At 41.1% G+C, this 14,701-nt stretch overlaps 1 protein-coding gene across 1 annotated transcript; it reads right to left on the bottom strand.

The window, feature by feature from the left end:
• Positions 1–12,080: 12,080 nt before the first annotated feature.
• Positions 12,081–14,029, bottom strand: LOC123466050 (multiple coagulation factor deficiency protein 2 homolog). Its single transcript, XM_045166367.1, has one exon. The coding sequence runs from the start codon at positions 14,012–14,014 to the stop codon at positions 13,466–13,468; it is 549 nt and encodes a 182-aa protein (XP_045022302.1). The 5' UTR covers positions 14,015–14,029; the 3' UTR covers positions 12,081–13,465.
• Between the last annotated feature and the right edge of the window lie 672 nt (positions 14,030–14,701).

Genomic DNA, 14,701 nt, shown 5'->3' with positions numbered 1-14,701 from the left:
ATTGGCCTGCCAGTGTTTTTTTGTCTTTAAAAACAAAAGACACAAGAGACTTGGGTTTGATCCCTAGGTCGGGAAGATACCCTGAAGAAGGAAATGGCAACCCACTCCAGTTTTCTTGCCTGGAGAATCCCATGGACAGAGGAGCCTGGCGGGCTACAGTCCATGGGATTGCAAAGAGTCAGACATGACTGAACACACACACTCTGTGTATTAGCCCTTAAGATGCTTTAATGATTCTTATCCTTTTTGAAAAAGAAAATGATAGTTTGAAGTTTAGAGAGATTGATTAACACAACATAAGAAGTGTAAAGAGGACTTTAATGGTTGTGGGAAATTGTACCTACTTTCTTATGGGAGCTGGTGAACCTCCCCCTGCCCATCGCTGAATCTTCATAGAAGATTCCACCAGTTGAAAATCTTGCTATGAATGTGTTCCATAGGAATTTAAGAATTCTAGAGAAAATAAATACAGGAAAAACTTCTATAATGATTCATGATGTAGAAAGGATGTTTATTATTATAATGATTATTTCCTCCAATATGATTGCTGTTTGAAGATAATAGTATTTAAAAACAAAAACCAAAACAAGCTCTGCCTAATAGTGCAGGGAAACTGGCCTGGATATATTTAATCATATGTCTTGCTCTTCTGACAGCCCCAGCTGCTGACAATATTCATGAGTGCGGTTTTGCCTTCATGTTCCTGGGTAAATAGGGATAATACATTGTCCTTCTGGGCCTTAGGAATGTTTTGAAAGGCCTGAAGGTTTACAGCTGTTTGGCTCTGACACAGGATTTCCCAGGGCCTTTGTGGTGTGTGGACAAAGCATGTTGGTTATGTGGAACTTGGTGGGTATGCTGGCTATGGCCAATGTCATCTAGAGAAGATGCCAAGGAAGGGGCCCTGGAGCCCCATGTGTCTGTCCCAGGAATTTGGATCACATCCCCAAGTGGTGCTTCTGTCTTCGAGCAGGGAGACACAAGTAAGTTCTGTTGATGTGTTTTCTATTTATTGCAATTGATTCCATCTCAGTAACATACCCTCGAAGTCCAAGCATTTACAGAGTAAGAGGACAAACTTCAAAAGAACATGAATCTTTGTACCAGATGGAGTTTGAGAGTTCTCTTGTGATTTCTCTGGGTCTGTTCTGGTTAGCTGTAGAGCCTCAGGCACTGCATGGGTCCCCGAAGGGTGCCAGAATGATGAGTTCAGACTAGAGTGAGCTCAAGTTGATGGCTGAGTCCTATAGACGAAAGCTCTGGAGTCAGAAGGCCAGAGGTCCTGGGTCCGGCTGGGTAATGTAGTCACGTAACCACTGCCAGTCAAGGAGTACCTCCAGTTAGGGCCCAGTCGAAGTGGTTTTCTGGAGTTTGTGCTTAGAACTCTCCCCCATGGGTGCCTTACATTAGAAGCAGTAACTTCTCAATTGACTTTCAGACAGATCCTGAGAAGATAATACCTGACAATTTCCTTGGGGAATAAGCCCTCCTAAGAATATTCACATTTTAATAAGAGGCAGTTGGAGATTTAAACAGATTGTTAGGCAAAGAAAGAAACCTTTTTGTAGGTTGGGTACAAGGGCAGCTGATGTGGGAAATAACTTTTGAATACACGGTCCTGCCTGGTAGTCCTAAATGACGTGCATTATGCTCATCTAATGGGACTGACTTTTCTCTCTTGTAAAATGGGGATAGCAACCCCTGACTTCTGACTCAGAAAGATACATCATGACAAAAAGAAATAATAGATGATACTTTTGAAAGTATTGACACCAGGGCATTTTGTTGTAATTTTTGATGGGCAGCAATGTGGCGTTAAGGAAAAAGCGTAAGTTTTGGAGTGAGGCAGATGTGGGTTCTGATTGCTCTATGTGAGCTGCATGAAAAATCACTGAACTTCTGTGAGCTTCAGTTTTTTCACTTATAAATAGGGATGATGGTGCCCACCTCTCAAGTTAGGTAAGAATGGGATGCTATTTTGTGCTCTTACTGGTATTAACACCAATAAATGTTGGCAGTTTTCATTCTTCAGAGCACCATTCAAATGTGAGGTTTTATTTTCTACAAAGAGCAGTTATGGTATAAATCCAGTCTAATCTCAGGTTGATGGAAGGCTGCATGACCTTTGAGGATCCAGGGAACCTCTGGGGTGCAGTCTGAACTGAAGCAGAGCAGCTATGAGACTCATTTCACACCTGAGGCTGTGCTTCTACATGGGCTCTCGGGGCACTTAACCATTATTCCCCAGTGACCGTATCTTTCAGGCACCGCTTAAAATGCCAGCTTTGAATAAGTGAAGCCCAGTCTGTATATCACCAGCTCACTGTACAGGGCCTGGGACACAGTAGGGGATCTACCAACATGAATTAAATATACAAATGACCAGGATCGGCCATCTGTACTTGCGTGGGCTCTTCCACAAAGTCCAGTCTGAACCTGAGCTCTAGGAAATCAGGACTGGGAGAAGGCTATGTGGTCATGCAATGAGAATTTAATATCCAGATGGTATTGAGGGCAAAAAAAAATAGTGTGGACTACATAGGGATGAAGTGTGTTCCTTTTCATCCCAGGTCAGCCTGGAAAAGTCATGTGTCTTGATCTTCAGAGCTGAAGGAAGTATGGAAAATGTTAACTTATGTGCCAGGAAGATGGATGCATGTCACTGCTTATTGCTACTTCTGGAATCAGGGGTCATTCATTCATTCAACAAATACTTATTGAGGCCCTACTATATGCCAAGCATCATTTTAGACACTCAAGATATATCACTGAACAAAACAGACAAAATCCTTGTCCTCAAGGAGTTTCCATTTGAATGGGGAAAATAGACTGTTAGCAAAGAGATCATTTAATAAAGGTAGGTTGAATAAAACTAAAGCAGTGTCAGGGGGTGGAAACAGCCAAGGGGTGTGATTTCCAGTAGGGTGGACAGGAGACAGCAAGAGGGCCTCTCTGGCTGAAGCATGTACAGAGGAGAGAGTGATAAGAAATGAGGTTTGAAGGAAGCAAGAGCCGGGTCCTGGAGTCCGTTTTAGGCCGAGACCAGGACTTCGGGTTTATTCTAAGGGTGACAAGAGAATTTTGAGCAGAGGAGTGATTTCTGTTCTTAAAGGACTCTGGCTGCCTGCCCAGCTGCTGCTGCAGAAGCTCTGGTGAGAGGTAACTGCCACATGGAGAAGGATGGAAGGGGCGGGAGAAATAGTAAATGAAGGGTTGTGGCATATGACTTAGTGACTGAGTCGACAGGATTGGCCAATGCGTTGGATGGAACATTTGAGAAAGACCAAGGATCACTCCAAGGTGTTTTACCTAATTAGGAGGAAGTGTTTCCTGAGATGGGATGTAAAAAGGAGGGGCAGGTTTTGTGAGGGGAAATGAAGGATTTGGTTCCAGGTCCCCTTATAGTCACCTATTGCTATGTAACAAACCACTCCAAGACCTAGTGACTTAAAAGTACAATGGATTATTATCTTTCATGTTTCTTAAAGGTGGACTAGGCTCAACTAAGTGATTCTTGGTTGTTTTTCTTTGGCAGTTGCAGTGAGTCATTTGGGGCTCATTCCTGTGGCTGGGCAGGCAATCCTGGCCATTTGCTGGGAGCTCAGCTAGAGCTGTCGATGGCAGTGCGAACGTATGTTGCTTGACCTTCTTACAGTAGGGCATCTGGGTTCCAAGAGTGAGTATCCCAGGGAGTTGCCTTCCAAGAGAGCTAGGCAGAAGTTCCACCATGGCTTCTTATGGCCTAGCTCTGCAAGTGTCAAGCTGTTACTTCTGCTGTGTTTTACTGGTCAGGCAAGCCACTAAGGCCAGCCCGTATTCAAAGGAGAAGGAGTAGGACTTTACCTCTTGATGCAAGGAGCAGCATCCGTATACAGGGAAGGAAAGAGCTGCTGGCAGTCAATTTGGGGCGCCATCTACCAATGATACTCTGAGTTTGGGATGTGTGCTGATATTCAAGTCTGGAACTCAGGGAGAGATTGAAAGTGAAAGTGTTAGTCGTTTGGTAGTGTCTGACTCTTTGTGACCCCATGGAATGTAGCCCACCAGGCTCCTCTGTCCATGGGATTCTCCAGGTAAGAATACTGGAGTGGGTTGCCATTTCCTTCTCCAGGGAATCTTCCCAACCCAGGGATCGAACCCAGGTCTCCTGCATTAGAGGCAGATTTTTTACCGGCTGAGCTACCAGGAAAGCCCCAGGAAGAAATTGGGTCTCTGGAAATTGGGCAGGAAAGTTCTCTTCAGGATCTTCAGAATTCTTAGACCTGATATGTTAAATTAGAAACAAATTACTCTCCTGCCTTTTTTTTCCCCAAGACTGATTGGAACTATATGTTTCAGTTGGATATGTCTCTGGTAGCTAAAAAGAACTGCATTTTAAAAATCATCATTAATATTTATTAATTACATAATACAATGCCTCATGCTATAGACATACAATCAGTATTTATCATTATTATTGGCTAGTACCTTTTTTTAACTTCCTTATTCACATTGTTTCTAAACTGCCTGACTGTCCCATGCTGTCTCTGTAGCATGTTACTCTGGCTGTAATCACATTGGGTTGATTGTTCCTGATGCTGTAAAACAGTTCAGATGACCTTTTCTTTCATTTAACCCATTATTAATATGTGTACCATTTCTCAACCTGTAATCATCTGATGTATTTCCTGAGTCCATAAAATCTATGGGATTTAAACATTTCTGGATTTTCATATATATGGTCATCTTAAAGTAATAGCACATTCTGGAACTCTCAGACTACTCCTTTTATTGAAGTTATTGTTGTTGTTCAGTCACTTAGTTGTGACTAACTCTTTGTGACCCCATGGACTGCAGCCTGCCAGGCTTCCCTGTTCTTCATTATCTCCCAGAGTTTGCTCAAACTTATGTCCATTGAATCGATAATGCCATCCAACCATCTCATCCTCTGTCATTCCCTTTTCCTCTTGCCTTCTTTCCCAGCATTTCCCAAAAGACCATAGGGTCTTTTCCAGTGAGTCAGCTCTTCTCATCAGGTGGCCAAAGTATTGGAGCTTCAGCTTCAACATCAGTCCTTCCAATGAATATTCAGTGTTGATTTCCTTTAGGATTGACTGGTTTGACCTCCTTGCTGTCCAAGAGACTCTCAAGTGCATTTTCCAGCACCACAGTTTGAAGGCATCAGTTCTTTGGTGCTCAGCCTTTTTTATGGTCCATCTCTCACATCCGTACATGACTACTGGAAAAACCGTAACTTTGACTATATGGAACTTTGTCAGTAGAGTGATGTCTCTTTTTAACACCATGTCTAGGTGTGTCATAGCTTTTCTTTTAAGGAGTAAACATCTTTTAATTTCATGGCTGCAGTCACTGTCCACAGTGATTTTGGAGCCCAGGAAAATAAAGTCTGTCACTGTTTCCATTTTTCCCCCCATCTATTTGTCATGAAGTGATGGGACAAGATGCCATGATCTTAGTTTTCGAAAGTTGAGTTTTAAGCCAGTTTTTCACTCTTATCTTTCACCTCCTCAAGAGGCTCTTTAGTTCCTCTTCGCTTTCTGCCATAACATGTTGTAATCTGCGTATCTGAGCTTGTTGATATTTCTCCAGGCAGTCTTGATTCCAGCTTGACCTTTATCCAGCCCAGCATTTCACATGATGTACACTGCATATAAATTAAATAAGCAGGGTGATGATATACAGGTGATGTACTCCTTTCCCAATTTTGAACCAGTCTGTTGTTCCATGTCCAATTCTAACTGTTGCTTCTTGACCTACATACAGGTTTCTCAGAAGGCAGATAAGGTGGTCTGGTACTCCCATCTCTTTAAGAGTCTTCCACAGTTTATTGTGATCCACATAGTCAAAGGCTTTGGCATAGTTAATGAAGCAGAAATAGATACTTTTCTGGAATATTCCATGCAATTTCATAGGGGCATTTCCACTGTACATAAGGTCATATTAATACCAAGTAAAGCCAAATTACATTGTGCACTCTAAGCTTTTGCAGTCATTCCATAGAGAAAGATGGTAGGACAACGGAATGGCCCAATCACTGGTATGTGTAACTGTAAGGACCCCAGAGCTTGACCATCAATACATATTCATGAAGTCAGTGGCTATATTGTGAAATCTCATGTTTTAATATACAAATTAGCAGTGGTTAGATAGTAGTAAATGACTGTAGTAGTGAAAAACAAAGATTTTTTTTTAATTAACATTTTTAAATTTCAATATTGTATTTTGAAGTGTGCACATGGCCTTTCAAGATAATGGGTCTGTTGTTAAAAGAAAACGTTTTTTAAAAAGATAACAATGAGGATGATAACAATAAAAGTTCAAATGATGATCCAAGCTTGCAACAAGTGATACGAAACTCTAATAACCAAACATCAGCAGTTCAGTGGCAGCAATTAACATTGTCTGTTACTCTCAATTAATGTCAGTAATTTGCACTTTATTGGTTTTGTAACTTAGTTTGTATTTAATTTGTAAACTTCATTTAGTTTTGGATTTGCGTAAGAGCTGTGAGCAAAAGGCATATACACTCCATTCATCTTGAAGATATATTATAGTTAAAATAATTGAAGTGTACACTGACAATTTAAAATATTTTTCCTTCAATGGATTTTTCTCATTACTCTTATTTAAGAAATACTGACTTAATGAATAAACTCCTCTAAATCCAAGAAACAGTGTCATCATAGTCTAAGAAGGAAACAACCAAAACAACTCAGGGCACATTTTTTCCTCCCAGAGAAGTTTATAGGCTTGTAAAATTCTGGATCCAGTTGGTTTTTATTAGTGTTTTGTTTTTTAAAGACTTTTTGTTTGTTTTACCTGTGTAGAACATAGCAGAAATGTGAACATGCATTTTTTAGGGGATGGGTTTTATGGTCTTTAGAGAAATTTGCTCCTTGTACTCCAACTATATCAATCTACTTTCAATACCAAGAATGTACCAAGCTTTTTGCCACCTCAGCACCCTGGCACTTACTGTGTCTCCCATCTGGTCTAGAGCACCTTCCCTTGGCTTTTTCAAGGCTCAGCCTTTTTGTTAGGTCTCTGCCTAAATGTCCTTCTTCAGAGTGCTCCTCCTTGATCATTTCTGTCTGAAAGAGGGTCCTCTTATTCTCCCTCTTCATCTTCTTTATTTCCCTCACAGGACGTATAGCATCTCGCATGATTTAAGATGTTTGTTTCGCTTTTCCTCTGCCTACCACCCTCTTTGGACTGAGTTATCAGCAGGAAGGTTTTGTGTCTGTCTTTTTTTTACCATTGTAGCATTTAGCACACTGTATGACGAACAATAGAGACCCAATCAGCATAGATTAAATTTGGAAATACAATAATCACTGCTTTTATGACAGTGTGTGGCAACTATGAAGCCATTGTGAAAGTAACAAGAACTTAATCAGTGGTGGAAAACATTCAAGTAATTAATTAAAAAAATTATATGGTCTTGGTGTATGTGTTGAGCTGAGTGGTGCAAAGGAACCAAAAGTAGGCATCAACTTCCCAACAGAGTGTAGCTTTGCTTTCTGAGCTATAAATAGTTATTCTCCTGATTCCTATGGGTTGTCTTTCCCTATGGTTTGATGAGGAGGTAAGAGGTAAATAATGATTCCTTGCAGCCCTCTTCTATCTGATCATGGCCAGGATGAGTGCCTTAGTCAGGATGAGAAATGTGAAAGTTGATAATTAATGGAGTCAGAGGCAAAAATGATGAGGTCTTTTTTTTTCTCATACCAACTCATATATGTGGATTCCAGAGAAATAGTGTAGATGCTCTCGTTTGCAAAGCAGAAATAGAGACACAGATGCAGAGATCAAACATATGGACACCAAGGGGGAAAGGGAGGAGGGTGTGATGAATTGGGAAATCAAGATTGACATGTAAACACTATTGATACTGTATATAAAATAGATAACCAGTGAGAACCTTCTGTATAGCTCAGGGAACTCTACTCAATGTTCTGTGGTACCTAAATGGGAAGGAAACCCCCCCAAAAGGGGACATGTGTACATGTGTAGTTGATTTACTTTGCTATACAGCAGAAACCAATGCAACATTGCAAAGCAACCATACTCCAATAAAAATTAATTTTAGAAAAACTGCAAACAAAACAAAACAAACAAAAAAAAACCAACAGAGGATCAGGGAAGGGAGAAGGAAAATGGTTGGAATAAAAACCATCAATTACTATTTTTGCCTTTCTTTTTTCTGTGCGTGTGCTATCCCCTTGAGAACACTTAAACCTTTCCTTTTTATCCATTCAGCTCAGAATTCCGTTGAGTTAGGTATCAGATACTTACCATTTTTCATTGACTCTTACACGCACATTTTCCCCACCTTTTAATGTCACTGAAATTGAGATGCATCATAATTTATGTCATGTGATGGTTTGTTTGATGGCCTTTTTCTTTTTAAATAATAAATAAAATAATGTGCGCCTTAAAATTGGTGGCATTTTACAGTCAATAAAATAAATTAACTTTTTTTGGAGGCAGTTGTCTAATGTTAATTTGCTAAGTGAAGGAATTTGAAGCAGTTTGCTAGCAGTCAGTCACTGCAGCAGCTTTTCAGCAAACAAATGGCCATCGACATTTCCTGGGCAGTCATCGTGCTCTTCCAGCCTGGGTGTGGAGTCCATTTTTCATTTGAACTTAGGTTGACCCTGTGATTTACTTTGATCAAAAGAATATGGGAGACGTGACACTGTGCAACTTTGGGGCTGTCAGAGACTTCCAATTCTTTTGGAGAGCCAGGAACCTCCATGTAACCAAACTAAGACTGCTGAATGATGAGAGACACATGGAGAGAGAGGCATTTGGAGGAGAAGGGAAGTCTCCCCGCCAACACTTAGCCCCAAGTGCTCTGAGCATGTGAGTGAGGCCATCTTGCATCTTCCAGCCCCAGTCGATTCGCCTCAAATAACACCACTTGAAACAGAGGTAAACAATCCCCATTGAGCCTGCTCTGAATTCCCAGAATCCTGAACAATAGCTGGGTTTTTGTTTGAAGCCCCTGTATTTTAGGGTTGTTTGTTAGGTGGTAATAGATAACTGAGAGGGCAATTGAGTTAGGACTTAAGTCCTACAAACACTTTTTTCAATTTTTCCCAACTTGGAGCAAACCCTCTCCCCTCAGATAAAGAAATATCCTTCAGTGTTTCCCATTGTTTCCCAAACTGCCCATGTTTCTCCCTGTTCAGATTTCCCAGCACTAACAAAACAATCCTTAACGTACTATGAGGAGTCACAGTCCAAAAACAAATCCTGCTGGAATCCTCATTTCCTCAAATCACCTTCCCACTTAAAATTGTTTCTACTCAATGTGGTAGTGCTTCATGGGGGTATCTGCGACTCCTAAAATGTGTTTTTCTACCTAATCTCAAGTACAACTACATAATCACTAGGGAACCCCCTCTAAAAATATCCAGTGCTTCTAAACAAGAAATGGCATGGCAGTTCGGTAAGAGGACACACGTTGACAACTATTGTTCAAGATCATGATTACTCAGAGAAACCGAACTGCATCCAACAGACCCGAGAACAACTATGGCACAAGGTGTGTTTGCCAAAGCAACAATCACAGTGGAGGCATGTCTCCTGAGAATGGCCACTCAGAACAGCTAACCCTGCTGACCAAGCAGGATATCCTCAGTGTGTGCAGCAGTTTCTCAATAGGAAGCATGAGAATTAGGAACATTGCAAAAGGAAGGGCAAGAACATTGAGAGACTAATATCCTGTGAGGTGTGAGGGGGAAACTTAAGCTACTCACTTTGCAGGAACAACCTCACATGGAAAGCTATTTTGGTAGCCAAGTGTGGAAAGTTAACTGTAACCAAATAAAACCAGGGGGTCATAAAGCCAGGAATGTGTACGAATGCATGAGTCTGGTTTTCCTAAGCTTATTTGCTCTTTCAGGAGAAAATTTCCTCTATTGCTCCATGAAATATGAGTGTATATGTGTTTTACCCTTTAATAAAACAAACCACATTATCTCTTAAGGTCCCATTATGCCTATTCCACAGCTTAATCCAAGTATGCAATCCGGTAATTGTAACTGATTTAATATTTCTTTAAAATTGAAGCACACTACTTTTTCCTTTTTTCTGCCTAACCTTTTTAAAGGGACAATAAAATTGAGAATGAAATATCTTCTGCAGCCTTTGACTGGCACCTGAGACCTTCCCCAGGATCTAGCTGGGGTTATAAAACCTTTCATGAGTTCCAGTCAATTGGTCAACCCAGAAAGTCCATCCATATGAAACCTGTGGACATCGATCTACTGATGGGAATAATCAAGATGCAGATTAATACCATCTTTATTATGATTTAGTGGAGAATCATACTTGACTTTGGATTGCTATATAACATCTGGGAGAGACGTTAACCCAGGAGGAAAACTGTAGAACGGGGATCACCAAGAAAAAGCAAACCACAAAGGAAGGGGAAAGTGGTGTCAGAAAAGTTCAGTCTGACAGATACTGCCATGAATTTACTGGCTTTATTTGCAATGAGACAGAAAGAAAGGCATCCTTTCCCTACCAAATACCAAAGCACATTTTTGTTTTATCACTGTGGCAAAGACACAATGATTGACTTTAAGTTGGCAACACCATTTTCAGGTCTCCTTGCCTTTCCTCTAGACTGCATCAGCAGTTTGCCAGATATCATAGGCTGTGCATTAAAAAAACCTCATTCCAAGCTAAAAAGAAGCACTGTTGGTTTTTCTTAAAATAAATCTAGAAAAAAAATTTTTTTTTCACTTTCTCCTCTAGCAAAGAAAGTAAGGGAATTCACGCCAGATCAGAGACCCAAAGGTGAGTTCCCTGGGGTTTGACCCTTCTCTCTTGACAGGAATAGCTTTAAGTAACTTTGGGGGTGACAGTGTGAGATGTCCTCATGACCTTTCCCCAGCCCTCAACATTTCCCTCACAGCACAGGAGTGTTTTCACTTCTCTTTGTGATGCTCTGCTGAAGGACTGCCAGTTAAACCTACTTCTAAAGATGCAAATGGACCAGCAAGGAAGGTAGGATGATAGGAACTCTGATATTCCCTTGGGGCTGAGCATATAGAATGGGACAAGGCAGGGCTCAGGAAATGTGTGCTGAAAGTTTGAAGGTTGACTGTACGTGGGTTACTGATCTTGTTAGGACTTCCAGGTGGGGCACCAGAACTCTGAGGGGCACCTCAGATACTGAGGCCAAGGAGCAGGGCAGCTGATGGGGGAGATGACACTGTGGAAATCAGGACCTGAGTGACACAGGACAAGGGCAGTGGGAAGCACTGGGCATTCAGGGAGAGGGACATTCCAAGATGACACAGGGCACACAGGTTGGTGGAAGGGGGCCTTTCAAAGCACATGGGGTCTCAGGTCAGCCCGATTTTCTGGAAGATGATGAAGGAATACTTCTCTTCCTTCTCTTCCTCCCACCTTCTGTGCCTAGGAACTAAGACTCCAGCAGGAACTGTTGGTACCAAGACTTAACTTTGGGCCTTCTTTAACCTCTTTGGCACCCGTGAACTGATTTCTTCTCAGTCACTCTTGTTAACTGTATTACATAGCACATGATATTCTGTGAACCACTGGCTTACAGAAACAATTTGTGGGCTGCTTTTAAGGTAAGACTATCTACATCTAATTAAGATGTTTGCCAGTCAGTCTCTTGTGACTACACCCAGAGTCTTGCTAAAATCAATTCCTCTTGGTCAGCATAGAGAGCCATAATGTGCTAATCAGGGTTGGACTTGAAACAGCTTGGCAATGAACCAGTTTCCTTTATCTTCCTTTGCATTGTCAGTGGTCATCATGATTCATATGACATAGTTCCTCGAAAGACAAACCGAAAAAGATGATGGAACAGAATTCACAAAATACCTTCTATTGCCTATGGCTTATGCATGTGGGTGTGTGCTTAGCCACTCAGTCATGCCCAACTCTTTGCGACCCCATGGACTGTAGCCCACCGGGCTTCTCTGTCCATAGGAATTCAATAGGCAAGAATACTGGAGTGGGTTCCCATGCCATCCTCCAGGGGATCTTCCCAACTCAGGGATCGAACCCAGGTCTCCTGCTTTGCAGGCAGATTCTTTTTTTTTTTTTTTTTGCATTTCATCAGTTTTATTGGTCATATATCCAGAATTCATTATATAAATCTTTCAAAATAACCAGTTATTACAAGAATAGTTTACAATTCAGCTCTGATTGCACAAATACTTGACACAAGAAACCATTTTTACAAATACTTATTTTTCTTATAAGAATACTTTAGTACAGAAAATAAGTCTATATATCTTACAGCAAATTTTATGCAGTTTTTTTTTAACCCATTCAACCATCATTTCAGGTTTCCTATCACAGCATATCCATCACATTCCATAAACCAACTTATAATCTGCAGCCACTTCTGATTTTCAGTTATAATTGAGAGTCACACTTTTAAGAGTTTTTAGGCTTCTTTTTCTGTTCATCTGAAAGAATTCACGTATTCAGGCAGAAGAGGTAATTTAAACAACATTCCTTCTAGATCTCATGTGTATCAGATTAATCACCGTGCTTGGTGAAGAATCTTTTCACTTTTCACTTAGGCTAGACTGGCTGCTAGCTCACCTCTGCTGTATCAAGCAGAAGGAATAAAGTCCTTACATTCTTAAGAGTTTCTAAACTGCAAAAACAAAACCCTAGAAACAAGAGTTAAACACAAATACCTAGAAAGCTAAAATGTTTGCTAATGATGAGAAGTAGAGAACACTTTTAGAATTGAGGTCTCTCCTTGGTTGAAGAAGACATAAAAGATAGTGTACGGATGTGGCAGTAGTATTATGAAATATTGAAAAACTGAAAAAGGTGGATCACTTAGGTCAGTGGTGTGGTGTTCCCAAAGTCCCAGGAGATACAGAATCTTAGACTCTGGCTAGCTCAACTATTTGACATTCTTCTGATCTGTGGCTTTGAATAGCCTAATAAATACTCCCTTGACCAGAACAAGTAATCATTTAGGCCAGGGGAACTTTACAGAATACTGACCACGTTCCTCTGAAGAGACAGGACAGCCCAGGGGAAACATTTGGCATTCATTCCATTCCTTCAGTTACTGAAAAGTGTGTCCAGGTAGCAAAAGCTTGTCTTACTTTTCAGGTAGCATGAATTAAAGCCAAGAGCCTAGCAGCATTCTCCATCCAAGTTCCTGAGTGCTCAGCTGCGATCATCCAATATTCTTAAAAGGATTTTTTTTTATCAAGCCCTTGTCCAATAAGATATTTAACAGTACTTGGGGACTACAGTAGGTCCCATTCCTCTGCTTTTTTATTTCTCTTGATTTCTCTTTCTCACCCCAGTGTAACAAGTTGCTACAGGTTTTTACCAAAATACCAAAGCAGTATTTTGGAAATGAGTTATTTTGCATTACGGAAAGTGTCCGATCACATTATAATGGGTCAGATTTGCATTTAACTGGGAGATGGCCACATCGGGTCTACTGCAGGGATTTTGCAAATTCGGCATAGTCGATGTATCCATCATTGTTCTTGTCATCGTCTCTCAAAACACCATCTATTAAGTTGATCAGCTCATCTTCGTTCATTGGTGCCTGCTCACTTCCCTCCTCCTTATGAACATGAGTGATGGCCGTGGAGAGTTCTAGGCCGTCAAGCAGATTATTGCCATCATAATCATGCATTTTGAAATAATGGAGCTGCAGCTCTTGTGGGGACATCTCCGCCTCTGGTTTGTTGATGACACCTTCGAGATGCTCCATGATATGCTCTTGGTCATGCACTGTGTTCTTATCCAGGCCCATGCTGCCGTGATGGGAGGAGCTGGCCCCGGGCTCCTCGGCCCTGGCACCCGGGGCACAAAAGTCCCAGAGCAAGCCACACAGGAAGGGGATTCTGAGCAGTCGCAGAGATCTCATGGTCACCGGTACCCTCGCTGCCACCAGCTGCCACCAGTTTTTCCCCAGACGCGAAGCCCTCCAGCATCTGCAGGCAGATTCTTTACCTTCTGAGCCACCAGGGAAGCCCATGGCTTATGCATACATATTTTAATATTATCTATAAGTGCATAGTTAAGAGTGTTTTGGTTTTAGAGTTGGAAGCATAAAATAAAACTATGGTAATTAAATATAGTTATTGGGCAATTGTATTTGCTTCTAATCTATTTTTTAGCTGACATACTGCAAACAAAGTAAAAGACACTGACTATTAGCACAAAGCTGATTCCTCCAATGTGGGAATAGAAGGAAATAAGACTTCATAAGTATGTATGTAACACAGACAAATTACAATTTTTTAGATTTTTTTAAATTAAATATTATAGATTAAAGGGGTTCCCAGGTGGCACAGTGATAAAGAATCTGCCTGCCAAGGAGGAGACACAAGAGACACGAATTCAATCCCTGGTCAGGTAGATTCCCTGAAGAAGGAAATAGGAATCCACTCCAGTATTCTTGCCTGGAAAATTCCTTGGACAGAGAAGCCTGGAGGGCTATAGTCCATGGAGTCACAAAAAGTTGGACACGACTGAATGACTGAGCACACACAGCTATGGATTGAAATCCTTAAGTCTGAATCTTCTTGTAACAGTATAGTTACAAGAGAAGGTCCAATCAGGATATAACAAGATTATAAGACCATTAGTTCAGTGGTTCTCAAAGTGAGGCCAGAGAACCCCTGGGGACACCTGGTTCTAAAGGAGATTCACAAAACCCTGG

Source organism: Bubalus bubalis, chromosome 8 (assembly GCF_019923935.1).
Source record: "Bubalus bubalis isolate 160015118507 breed Murrah chromosome 8, NDDB_SH_1, whole genome shotgun sequence".
NCBI lineage: Eukaryota > Metazoa > Chordata > Mammalia > Artiodactyla > Bovidae > Bubalus > Bubalus bubalis.
This window is presented reverse-complemented; position numbering and strand designations above follow the sequence as displayed.

Excerpts from the sequence above, each read along its gene's own strand:
- LOC123466050 (XM_045166367.1), bottom strand. The coding sequence starts at position 14,014 with ATGGGCTTCCCTGGTGGCTCAGAAGGTAAAGAATCTGCCTGCAGATGC.